The sequence below is a fragment of the Salmo salar genome, chromosome 08 (genome assembly GCF_965601325.2).
Source record: "Salmo salar chromosome 08, fSalSal1, whole genome shotgun sequence".
NCBI classification, from domain to species: domain Eukaryota; kingdom Metazoa; phylum Chordata; class Actinopteri; order Salmoniformes; family Salmonidae; genus Salmo; species Salmo salar.
The window spans coordinates 25,571,859-25,584,714 of NC_138298.1; the positions used below are offsets into that span (position 1 = coordinate 25,571,859).

Sequence of the window (12,856 nt, forward strand, 5' to 3'; positions counted from 1 at the left end):
GCACTCTGGTGCTGAGCAAGTAAAGGCTGATGGGAGTAAAGGCTGTTGGGGATAAAGGCTGCTGGGGTAAAGGCAGCTGGAGGTAAAGGCTGCTGGAGGTAAAGGCTGCTGGAGGTAGCTGTGACACATAAGATGGCTGGAGGGTTGTGCCTTCTTGGCCGGAAGGAAGCGATGAGTGGTTCCTCCTGGGATTCCCCCCTGCGGATATGGAACAGTAACCAGCAGTGGTTATGGAGGAAAAAGTAGAGGCTTTTGTTCCGAACCACAGGATTAGTCGGAGAAGGAACCCAATGCTTCTATCACCATCAGGTTAGCGCTACCAAAACCACATTGACCAGTCCAGGCTTGAATCTGTCTGAAAGAATAAGCTAAAGACTTCGACCAACAGCGGCCCCTAGCTGGAGAGTGAGTCATAGCCTCAGGATTCTGTCGGGCTTAATAAAGAAAGGAGTTGGTCAAGGCTCTAGAGCATTGTGAAGGTTCTAACCCCAGTCAAGGCTCTCTGAAGCATGGCTGTAGGTTCCAACCCCAGTCAAGGCTCTCTGAAGCATGGCTGTAGGTTCCAACTCCAGTCAAGGCTCTCTGAAGCATGGTTGTAGGTTCCAACCCCAGTCAAGGCTCTCTGAAGCATGGTTGTAGGTTCCAACCCCAGTCAAGGCTCTCTGAAGCATGGTTGTAGGTTCCAACCCCAGTCAAGGCTCTCTGAAGCATGGTTGTAGGTTCTAACCCCAGTCAAGGCTCTCTGAAGCATGGCTGTATGTTCCAACTCCAGTCAAGGCTCTCTGAAGCATGGTTGTATGTTCCAACCCCAGTCAAGGCTCTCTGAAGCATGGTTGTATGTTCCAACCCCAGTCAAGGCTCTCTGAAGCATGGTTGTAGGTTCCAACCCCAGTCAAGGCTCCCTGAAGCATGGTTGTAGGTTCTAACCCCAGCCAAGGCTCTCTGAAGCATGGTTGTAGGTTCTAACCACAGTCAAGGCTCTCTGAAGCATGGCTGTAGGTTCTAACCCCAGTCAAGGCTCTCTGAAGCAACCCCATCTGCTGGTCCATAGTGCTAAGCTCTCAACTTAAACTTTCATGAAAATAAATACACGTGGGATGGGATCGCTTTAATACCAGCATTAACTTGAAACAGATTATTTAGGATTTACTAGTAATGATTTCAACCTGAAGAGACCACAGTCAAAAACCAATCATGGGCCTCAAGGTACATTTATTAAAAACACAAAATATTCATATATTATTTCTTATAGTTTGTCTGTTTTGATATGAGAAAGGCTTGTACTAGTCTCATGTAGCCATACCTCCAAAATCACATTGTTGTCATGCCTCCTTTGGAGGTCTGGAGAATTTTGTATTAGCCAAAACAGTTAGAATGGTCTGCTAGGTTCCAGCGGCTACATTTTGATTGGATGTTATATTTCAAGAAACCTCCCCCACATGCCCCTAAAAGGGAAGCTGCGTGTAATGTTCTTCACAAGTCGATGAAGGTATTACAACTGCTCTACTAAATACATTTTGTTATGGTATGTGTACATAAAGGCTATGTTATACATCAGCAACTTCCTGGGCATCCACTCACACTGTTGCTCCTACGGCACTAGTGGGCACCTTTAGTGCTCGGCCAAAGCAAGGCAATTGATTGGTTTGACGTGTTGCGAGGCTTCAATGGTTTCCACCACACTTGTAGTTACTTTCTACCATGGACTTCACCAGGGCTGCGATCAGTATGTTTTTACATTCTGAAACGGTTCAATTGTACGGAAACGGTGATGTACTGAACAACCAGTTGAAAAATGGGGAAGGGTTGGGTTGTGGGTTGGAGAATGCTGTCAGCATGGCCACTGCCCTTTAAAAATAAAAATATGTCACTCATTGCTTCAAGCCACACCTCGCCACACCCACCAAATGTACCTCGAAGTCTGTTCAAAAACATTTTGGGGAAACGTGTCATTCAGTACAAACCGTTGCACAACGTAGCAAACGTTCAAGCGAACTCAACACACCTCTGGCTTCCTGAATAGGGAAGCTTGGTCCACAACAAGGCTAGCCTGAGTAACACAATACCATGCAGTTGACCTGCAACAAAACACTCATGTATTAAGGCTCCCATTGCAACTGTAGAACACATTCCCATCCACCTGATAAATACTAGACTATAGAAATGCATATACAATCTATTCCTTCTGATGGAATTTCACAAATTGACTGATCACAAAAATCATCAAGTTAAGTAAAGCTCAAAAAACGTTATACTACACATGTTCCTGTGTGTTTAAGAACCATGTAAGAGGTAAATAGAACTACACATTCCTATCCATTACACTCAGAACATTCCAGAGTTCTGGAGTCTCAACTATTTTTACAATACCTTAGCCCCATAATCACTTGCCGTTCGTCTGACACCATGATGAGGTCAGCTAAAAACTAAGGGGATGTGGCTGACATGCAAATCAATATTTAAGAATTGGTTAAAATCAGGTTACAGTTAGGGTCAAGGTTGATGGGATGCTGGTCAGAAAAGTCCCTCTAGTCTCACCCTGCCGAGGCTTCGTAGCTACTACACCCATCTTCAACATCCATCTTCTCTTCTTCAACATCCATCTTCTCTTCTTCAACATCCATCTTCTCTTCCTCTGTCTGGACTTGGACCTGATGCTGCTTCACCAGATCTCAAACCTCTTGTCTGTCAGGAACGGACTTCTGTCGTTGATTCTGTTGTTGAAGAGCCTTTAGAGAAGAACACTATCATCATCATCATCACTGTTATTATTTTTAGAACATTAAACTACAGATCACCATCATTAAATAGTTGCACCCAGAAAAAGAGACCATATGATCTCACGTGTACACACAAACTGACGTCACACACACTCACCGTACGGTGCGTATTGAAGTGTTGGTAGAGACCAATTGGAGTATTCTGTCGGTCAGAGCATCAGTGATGTCATTGTGACTCAGGCTACAATACAGAGACAGGAAGAGAATGAAGGATCAGACATTTGTCATGTAGTCACATGGACACACACACACACACACACACACACACACACACACACACACACACACACACACACACACACACACACACACACACACACACACACACACACACACACAGAGTGAAACCCACTCACTCCAGGACTTCAACTTTGTGCAGGTGTGTGAGCAGGGGCTGTAGGTGGTGGTCTGTGAGTTGGCAGTGGTTGAGGTACAGTTCTGACAGCCCCTCTGAGTGTTCCAGAACCAGGGCCAGAGATCCACAGGCCTTCTGGTTCAGCCTGGTCTTACTGAGGTCCAGCTCCCCATCCAGGGCTCTGCACAGGGACTCTGCGTGCTTCAGAACCCCCTCTTCAATCCCCTCACACACATGGTCCAGCAGCTGAAGTAGCAGAGCTTTGCTGGGGCTGAGGGGACAATAACCAGAGATAACATTATGAGACAGCTCTAACTCCTACTTTTATAAACTAGTTTGTCCTTGTGTGTCTAACCTCAGCTTGACAATATGCAAGATGGGAAGCAGCTCTCTCAGTGCTCCATGCTCCACCTCACAGTCTTTAAGGATGAGTTGCACCTGGGGCTGGTTTCGGGACTGGTTCCGGGTCGGGTTCTGAACCAGCCGTGTGCTGTGTTGGCTCTGCTTCAGAACAGAGTTTATGGCCCTACAGTGGTCAGTGGTCAGACACAGCGCCTCCCCCTGGTCGTGAGCTGACAGGTCCACAGAGGAGGAGCAGGAGAAGTCCAACCTGTGCTGCAGAGCCCTGAGCAGCTCTGCTGCTGTTGTTGTTATTGTTGGTGGTGGTGATAGTGCCCCCTGTAGGATCTGAGAGGCAGCGCAGGAGTGGAGGAAACTCAGCAACAGCTTCCTGTCAACACTACAGCAGGAGGGAGAGAGAGAGAGAGAGAGACAGGATTATTTACACACCAGCACACAATAAAACACTGATAAAACACACTACAACTCTGTGTATCACATCAACTCCCACGTGTTCCCCTTCAATTCCACCCCTGAGGGTAAGGTAAGTGCATTACACTAAGGTTAGGGTTAGTGGTTAAAATCAGAGTCAGACAGTGTAAAGCACCATAGTTCTATCCATTCTAAAATGGTCAAAGAGTGCCAACTAAACCTGAGTTGGGAGACTCTGTCCAGAAGAGGCAGGATGCTCTCTATCTCCCCCGGTGGTATGGAGGTCCACAGCAGGTTGACTTTGACTTGGTGGCTGTGCTGCAGGGTGAAACACAGAGCAGTACAGTCCACTCTGTCCAGCTCTCTGCTGTTCAGGTTGATCCAATGGTCTGAAGACCTCAACAAACTGGACACACAGTCACTGTCTCTACTGTCATAGATCTGTCTGATGGTGGACTTCACAAAGCTGGAACTGAGCCTTCAGAAAGAAGATTGGATGTAGAATGCATTGTCATGGTTATGTTAAGGTTTTAAAAAGGACAACTCACATAGCAACAACTAGCTGGGTAGAACATTTAACAGTCTATCAATATCAATATCAATATCAATAAATAAAGATCAAACACCTCTTGCATATAACCCTAATGATAATACAGGGTATAACTCAAAACAATGTCACTGGGTAAAATATTTGTTTTCTTCTTTCTAAAAAAGTCTTTAAATATAAAATTAAGTTCAGTCACCTCTTGAATATAACCCTTCCCAGAAAGGGGAGAAGATCTGAGATGTTCTTCTCTAGAAGCCTGTTCTTCCTGAGGTCCACTGTGATGTTGTGGGTTGAATGCTGCAGCAGAGAGAGAAGCACGTCCCAGTCCAGCCTGCAGGAGGTCAGGTCTCCACCAACCTTCTCCAGGAACCACTGAGTCAAGTCCTTGTCCTGAGCTTCATACACAGCCACAGCCAGCTGCTGCAGAGTGTCTGAGTTCAGTCTAGGAGGTTGGAACATATAGGCAGTCAGAAATGAACACAGATATAAATAAAAACACAAGTATAAGTTCTACCTATTTCTACTAGTAAAAAAACAACAGCTTCAGACTGACCTGAGAGTGTGAGGGTCCTGGTGACACAGCAGTGTGATGAGAGAGTGACCCTGGATGCAGAAGTCAGTCAGGTCCAGACACTGAACCCTCCAGAATCTCAGCAGGGACGCCACACTACTCAGAGCTCTGGATAACACTCTCTCTGGTGGCTGGCTGCTCTTTAGGACCAGGGAGAGTTCTGGGACAGTCAGTGGAGTACCCCCTCTCCCTGTCCTCCTAGCCAGTCTGGCCAGTCTCACTGCCATGCCCACATTCAGCCTGGAATGAAAAAAAACTAACTCAAGCCATTTTAAACAGAGAAACCTTCTCAGATAAAATGCTCAATAAGAAATCAAACTAATTAATAGACAGTAACAGCTGATTCAGAAATGGATGGACACATGAAACCAGTCATCACTAAAATATATATGAAGTAGTTATACATTTACATAATGAGCTTTTGTTTTCTGAAACAATATATAATCTTAGAGAAATTCTAAATATCTATGTGTGACATTTTGTAATGCAACATGTTCATTCAGGAAATCTGAGTAGAAGATTCAACAACATTTCAACTTTTATATTTACCAGGTTTCCAAAAGACAATAATCACTAGCATCACATAATCACTAACCACCACACATGTTCAGACTCACCTCAGCTGTGAGATGTAAGGCAGACACTGAAGGAAACTCCTCACTTCACTCTCTTCATCTGACAAGCCTTCCAGCTCTACTGGTTTCTTCTCTGGTTGGAGTTTCAGCACTTCCAGGAGGAGGGAGGCCTTTCTCTCTGAGAGGTCTATGGACCAGACTGCAGGAGCTGACTGGTAAACTGGCTGTAATGCTGGAAGGACACTCCTGCCTGTTTCAGTCTCATAGTCCTTCACATGTGAGTACAGATCCAGCAGGAGATCCCATTTCCGATCGTGATAAACTTCAGACAGTGACAACACTTTCTCTACAGTTGTTTGTATGGTTCCTCTCTCATGGAGGGCTGCTTGAAGACACAGATTCAGTAGGAATGTCTTCTCTCTCTTTCTCCACTCTTCATGGGATCTACTCTGATCCTGTGGTGAAGTAAAACTGTATGAACAGTTTAACAACAAATAGATTAATATGTGAGAGATATAATATGCATTTCCGATGGTCACATTACGGTGGGTAAAATAACATGACTCTCTTTCTAAACTCATCATCCACTTCAATCGTTCCTTATAATCATGACCACAAAGTAAGATTGTATCTTTTCAAAACAGGATGTGTATGTTTAGCATATTAGGTTGTTACGAACAAACTTCCTTTTTAAAAGGAAAATACAAAAATTATTCAACTGCACTGATCCAACTCACCTCAGCTGTGAGATGTAAGGCAGACACTGAAGGAAACTCCTCACTTCACTCTCTTCATCTGACCACTTCATCAGCTCTACTGGTTTCTTCTCTGGTTGGAGTTTCAGCACGTCTAGGAGGAGGGAGGCCTTTCTCTCTGAGAGGTCTATGTACCAGACCGCAGGAGCTGACTGGTAAACTGGCTGTAATACTGGAAGGACACTTCTGCCTGTTTGAGTCTCATAGTCCTTCACATGTGAGCACAGATCCAGCAGGAAATCACATTGAAACCACTTATGATAATCATCCCAGTCATAGAGAGGGAAAGTGCTGTAAGTAAACACTGATGATAGCAGCTTCAGTGTCTTCTCTCCTGACTGCTCCTCCCACTCTGCTGCTTGAGACAGGAGACCCACCAGGAACTTGATCAGCTTTGAGTTGTCAGACCACCATGGATAGAAACTGCAACAAGGACAGTAACAGCTGATTCAGACATGGATGGACACATGAAACCAGTCATCGCTTAAAGATATATGAAGTAGTTATACATTTACATAATGAGCTTTTGTTTTATGAAACGATATATAATCTTAGAGAAATTCTAAATATCTATGTGTGACATTTTGTAATGCAACATGTTCATTCAGGAAATCTGAGTATAAATGTTACCAGATTCACCAACATTTCAACTTTTATATTTACCAGCTTTCTAAAAGACAATAATCACTAGCATCACATAATCACTAACCACCACACATGTTCAGACTCACCTCAGCTGTGAGATGTAGGGCAGACACTGAAGGAAACTCCTCACTTCACTCTCTTCATCTGACAAGCCTTCCAGCTCTACTGGTTTCTTCTCTGGTTGGAGTTTCAGCACTTCTAGGAGGAGGGAGGCCTTTCTCTCTGAGAGGTCTATGGACCAGACTGCAGGAGCTGACTGGTAAACTGGCTGTAATGATGGAAGGACATTCCTGCCTGTTTGAGTCTCATAGTCCTTCACATGTGAGTACAGATCCAGCAGGAGATCCCATTTCCGATCATGATAAACTTCAGACAATGAAAACACTTTCTCTACAGTTGTTTGTATGTGTTCTCTCGCATGGAGGGCTGCTTGAAGACACAGATTCAGTAGGAATGTCTTCTCTCTCTTTCTCCACTCTTCAGGGGATCTTCTCTGATCCTGTGGTGAAGTAAAACTGCATGAACAGTTTAACAACAAATAGATGCATATGTGAGAGATATAATATGCATTTCTGATGGTCACATTACGGTGGGTAAAGTAACATGACTATTTTTCTAAACTCATCATCCACTTCAATCGTTCCTTATAATCATGACCACAAAGTAAGATTGTATCTTTTCAAAACAGGATGTGTATGTTTAGCATATTAGGTTGTTACGAACAAACTTCCTTTTTAAAAGGGAAATACAGGGACAGACAACAATCCCTCAACTGTACTGATCCAACTCACCTCAGCTGTGAGATGTAGGGCAGACACTGAAGGAAACTCCTCACTTCACTCTCTTTGTCTGACCAGCCTTTCAGCTCGACAGATTTTTTATCTGGTTCGAGTTTCAGCACTTCTAGGAGGAGGGAGGCTTTTCTCTCTGAGAGGTCTATGGACCAGACTGCAGGAGCTGACTGATAAAGTGGCCTCAATGATGGAAGGACACTCCTGCCTGTTTGAGTCTCATAGTCCTTCACATGTGAGTACAGATCCAGCAGGATGTCATATCTCTCAGTTTGATACACAGAGAAGAGTGACAGCAGTGTGTTCACAGCTCCCTGGAACGTTTCTCTGTGATAAAGTGCGGCTTGTAGACACAAATTTAGTAGGACTGCTTTCTGTTCTTTCTCTAGTTTTTCAGGGGATCCTCTCTGATTATGTAGTGGGTTAAAACTGTGAACCATAAAGCATAAGAAAGTCTTTGTTTAGATACTGTAAATACAGGGAGAAAGTGACTGCCACTTTTACAGACTAAATACTGTTGCCATGTGTCTATCTGGTTGTATTGTTGCAGTGTCTTCTTTGTCTAGATATTAGCCTCTTGATATTGTTCCTATTTACATTGACAACCTATGTTTTTAATTGACTTAAATTCATTAATAGTCACAAAGACGATGAATAAATATATATTGGCTGTGGAAACACTTACCTGAGTTTGTTGATATGTGTTAAACACTTTAAAATGGTCTTGCTGAGAGCTTCACTGAGAAGAGTTGTCCGATCCCAGTGTAGACAGAGGTTAACCCTCTCCAGGCTCTGCTTCATCACTTCTTCTGCTCTCTCAAACACTCGTCTTTCACCCAGGAATGGAAGGCGCAACTCATTTCCACAGAGACCAAGCAAGCTGGTGAAGTCAATGTCTGCCTCACCGCTCAGCAAAGTTGTCCAGAGTTGACACAGCATTGAGGGGTCAGATCTATGATCAGAAAAGGGTTTTAAAATAGAGTATATTATAATGAAATGTATCAAAAGTTTCAAAGTAGCATTAAACAGAGGTGTTTATAACTCAGTATCTGAGTGGAGGAGAATACAACATATAAATGTAGAAAGTTTAGGATAAGGTTTGCCTTATCCTCATTTTTATTTCTTGACTAGTTCATTGGAAATAAATCGTTGCATTAGATAACTAAATTACACAAATAAATAACACAAATATTACCTGAGATATCGGACATTCTTCAGAGAGCCCAGTATCAGCCTTAGTCCTTGGTCTGACACAGTGCAGCTGTTCAGGTCCAAGTCAACCTTTCTCTCTGCAGACTGACTGATCATATAGGAGACTGCACAGCACTGGTGAGGATCAAGATGTTCTTCATCCAGGTGTAGATTGTAGTCCAGTTTGTCCAGAAGAAGCAAACAGGCCTCAGTAGACTGAGATTCATACAAGCACTGACATAAAAACAGAAGATCTACCTCAAACTCAGGAGCACCACCTTCTGCATGATCTTGGTTTGTTTGAAGTGGAAGAAATGTGTTCACCACTTCCTTGAAGAACCAATCTGACGTCTCCTTGATCTGTTGAGCTGGAACAAGACCATTTACCAATCGAATATTCCTCTCATTCAGAAGCCCACACATGAAAGGAACCATGTGTTTTGTGTGTTTCCATTCTTCAGTCTGGCACTTCTGTAGAAACTGTCTGATTTTGTCTGGATTCTGTAAGAGCCAAAGGGCACCAACGAACTCCTGCATTGTGTAATGGAGAAATGCAGAGTAAGTGTCCGATACTGTGGGCTCGACCATAATCATAAGCGCCCCCAAGAAAGAAAACTGGACACTGCTTACTTCGCAGCTCAGTTCTGTCAAGTTCATTGTTTTTTGCTGTGTTGCATCAAAAGCAATTTTTGCTAAAGACAAGATTTTTTCTCTGTTTTCTATGAGACACTTGTCAAGATCATTCATCTGTTTGCCACTGTGTTTTAGGATGCAGTAACGGAGGATGTTGACGTACATCTTAGTTGTAGGGCATGGCTGCTTAGAAGCCTCTGGGGTAGAATAATAAACGCAGGCAACCACCATCAATGCATACATCGGGACATGGCACAGACTGAACAACTCTAGGTTGCTTAACACACTGCTCAAGGAGTCATGGTTTGGCGTAGGGTTAGGCTCAGCACTTAGCATCTTTGTTAAGTAAGCCCGGATGGACTCATTACTAAACCCTTTCACCTCCACTCGGAACGAGGGCCAGTCTGTCAGGAAGTCTCCTGATGGAACCTCTGGTCTGCATGTGATCACAATCTTTGCATCAGGGAGGAGGTCCTTGCCTACAAGTTTCTTTATTACTGAATGAAAGGAGAGGTCTGTGATTCCATCAAAAATGATGACAACGTTTTCAGAGTTCTTCTTAATATCCTGTAACACTTCTTCTCTACTTTCTTCTGGCTCACTGTACATGTTAAAGAGAAGGTCCTCAAGTCTCATGGGATTTGTGCTGGGGGAAATGTCTCTCACATCAAAATAAAACATGTAATCTAGTTCTCTATGATCTTCCTCTGCCCAGAGCTTCAACATTTGATGGGCGACTGCTGTCTTTCCAATTCCAGGTTTTCCAAATAAGAGGATCCTTCTCTTGGGTGTTTTAAGCAGGTCAGCCGGGGACGTTTCCTGTTTGGCCATGGGGATGAAGCTCTTTAGCTTTTTAGGGCGAGCTTTCTTGCATCTTTTGCTCTTCGTTTTGATTTTAGAGAGAGATGAAGGCACGTCTGTATCTAACACAAGAGGAGTGTAAGAGAAAGTCACCTCATTTCTACACCTCTCTGGTAGGAGACTACAGCTTTGTTTCCATGTATCCTGTGTGATCTTTCGAGCTTTACATTTCAGCTGTGACTGATATCTGTGACAGGGTTTTGAACCTAAAATAATGATACAAAGGAAAAGAGAGAGTAAATGCACTGTACCAACAGAAACCCTGTCCACCCGATGCACACAGTAAGCTAAATAAAACACACCTAAAAAAATTGATTTTCTGCCCAGCCAATTGTATACTATATACCGCATACTAATTGTATAATATAATAATCACTTGCCAACAAGGTAGTCTGTCATCTCTGGGTCTTCCTTGAAGGGGAAGCAGCTTATCCATTGCTGTAAGTCAGCGTTGTCTAAGGTCCTCTTCCTTGTGATGTCTAGAATCGTCAGTAACTCGTAGCATGCAGCTTCTCCTTTGGCCGTGACCCAGTCCAGTACTTTTCTGGTTTGGTCAAAACGGTCACCTTCTGCCTGAATTTTACTGACTTCCTCCTTGTGAAGAACCTTGCGCTGAAACAGGTTTTCCACAATGAGGGACAGATTCTGGAGCCTTTCAACAAGGAATCTCCTTCCATTTTTAATGTACTCTAAAGCAGATTGCCTTGTACAAGCCATGTCCCAACATGAAGGATATCTAGAAGATAGTATATAGTCAGTCAATAGTAGAACAGTGAAATAATGAGTAGGTTTATTTACTCAAAAAAATCTAAATCTTCTATTTTGAAAAAACATACACCAACTGAATGCCAATTTATCTATGACAATGGGTTAAAACAAGCTTATACTTGGGGTTCTGATTGGGTTTGACCAATGATGTATGACAGTTCAACTATGGTCATTGGGCATGTATTAATCTCTGTTAACCCAGAAGTAAAATCCCGCACTTCTGTGTTAGCACATATTAGAAATAGAGAATTCTGGTGATGTGCCGAAAAGCTCCCCTCTGCCAACCCTATGATGTATAGAAAATATTTGACTCTGCTGTGTGCCACAGAAAGTATTTGAATCTAACCACAAAATTAAGGAAATTAGAAGGGGGGAGGGGAGAGAATTTCGGCAGGCAAGAAAATAGCCTTGCCGAAATACTCCCCCCCTTCTAATTTCCTTATTTTTTTTGTGGCTACAGTCAAATACTTTCTGTGGCACACATCAGAGTCAAATACTTTCTATAGAACAAACTTCACATCAGGATATGCAACCGAAATTAATAATTAATGTATGTGTGTTATATTTAACAGAGGAGGGAGTAAAATGTAGGCAAGCAATAAACATTCCAGAACAACTACTAGTCGAATAAGACGTGGAAGAGATGACGAATTTTGTCAAACAGATTTATTTATAGACTAATACACTTGAAACAAATAACCAAACCGAAGACTGCATACATTATTATTGCCTCCCCGCGATCAATCCGACATTAAAAAATAAAATGAAACGCAACCTAACGGAAATCTCAACTAGCAAGCACTTCGCAGCTATGAAGAATTGAGTGCGTGCGCCTTCACGCAAAGGGGGAATTCTGGCAGGGCGGGGGGCTTTTCGTCACAACAACGGCAAAAACGATTATTCAAATAATCTACGTTTGATCATGAGTGGGAAGGGCAGGACCAACTCATGGACAGAGCAGTTGTCCTTAATGTTTTGTACAGTGTATATGTTCCATGGGTAAATGTTCACAAACTTGCCAAATAATTCCTATTTAATAGTAAAACAAATAGGTAGAAGAACAAAGGCTGGGCACAGCACATCATGTGTTGGTTTCACAATCCCTTATCGATTTTCAGAAAAGCCTTACCTTGACCCCAAAATCTTTCTCGCCTCTTATTTCAGTGAGCTCGTGTAACTTTAGCAAAATGTTTTACTTTCACTTATACTTCCGTGTATAAATCATTATTTGGGCGAGTTCAGCCACATGGAACGTTTTGGAACGTTCAGATAGAGATACCATGGAATAGCGTCGGCTCTAAACTACTCATGTCATCGACGTTTGGCTACTAAACGTGGTGTTGTTGCAGCATATCACTAAAACTGGGCGCTTTGGTTTTAAAAACGAATGCAAACAGAGAATAAAGGAGAGAGGGAGGTGAGTAGATTAGCGAGGTGAAGAGAGAAGGGGATGAGAGAGTAAAACAGTACCTGCCAGGGTTGACTTCATAAGTGCATAGCGTAGCACAACGTTTTGCAACGACAACGAGCGTTTCTCAGGTTAGTCCCTGATCGTTTTTTTCCGTTTGGTTCTTAATGAATACAACCCAGTTTAGATCCGGGAATGTGAGCGA

At 43.1% G+C, this 12,856-nt stretch overlaps 1 protein-coding gene across 1 annotated transcript; it reads right to left on the reverse strand.

Annotated features, from left to right (window-relative positions):
- Positions 1-1,192: 1,192 nt before the first annotated feature.
- LOC123744198 (uncharacterized) lies at positions 1,193-12,701 on the reverse strand. The gene is made up of 15 exons (XM_082978492.1): positions 12,373-12,701; positions 10,856-11,211; positions 8,986-10,681; positions 8,476-8,742; positions 7,791-8,219; positions 7,086-7,514; positions 6,337-6,777; positions 5,642-6,070; positions 5,007-5,264; positions 4,650-4,895; positions 4,127-4,384; positions 3,491-3,874; positions 3,137-3,406; positions 2,878-2,961; positions 1,193-2,729 (listed from the first exon to the last, which is right to left on the reverse strand). The coding sequence occupies exons 2-15, from the start codon at positions 11,190-11,192 to the stop codon at positions 2,663-2,665; spliced, it is 5,595 nt and encodes a 1,864-aa protein (XP_082834618.1). The 5' UTR covers positions 11,193-11,211; positions 12,373-12,701; the 3' UTR covers positions 1,193-2,662.
- Between the last annotated feature and the right edge of the window lie 155 nt (positions 12,702-12,856).

What these genes read in the sequence shown, in the direction of transcription:
- LOC123744198 (XM_082978492.1), bottom strand. Translation starts at nt 11,192, where the DNA reads ATGGCTTGTACAAGGCAATCTGCTTTAGAGTACATTAAAAATGGAAGG. An exon ending in GATGACAGACTACCTTGTTG is followed by an intron (nt 10,682 to 10,855) that starts GCAAGTGATTAT and finishes TCATTATTTTAG; the next exon opens with GTTCAAAACCCTGTCACAGA. An exon ending in CCCTACATCTCACAGCTGAG is followed by an intron (nt 7,515 to 7,790) that starts GTGAGTTGGATC and finishes CTGTTCATGCAG; the next exon opens with TTTTACTTCACCACAGGATC.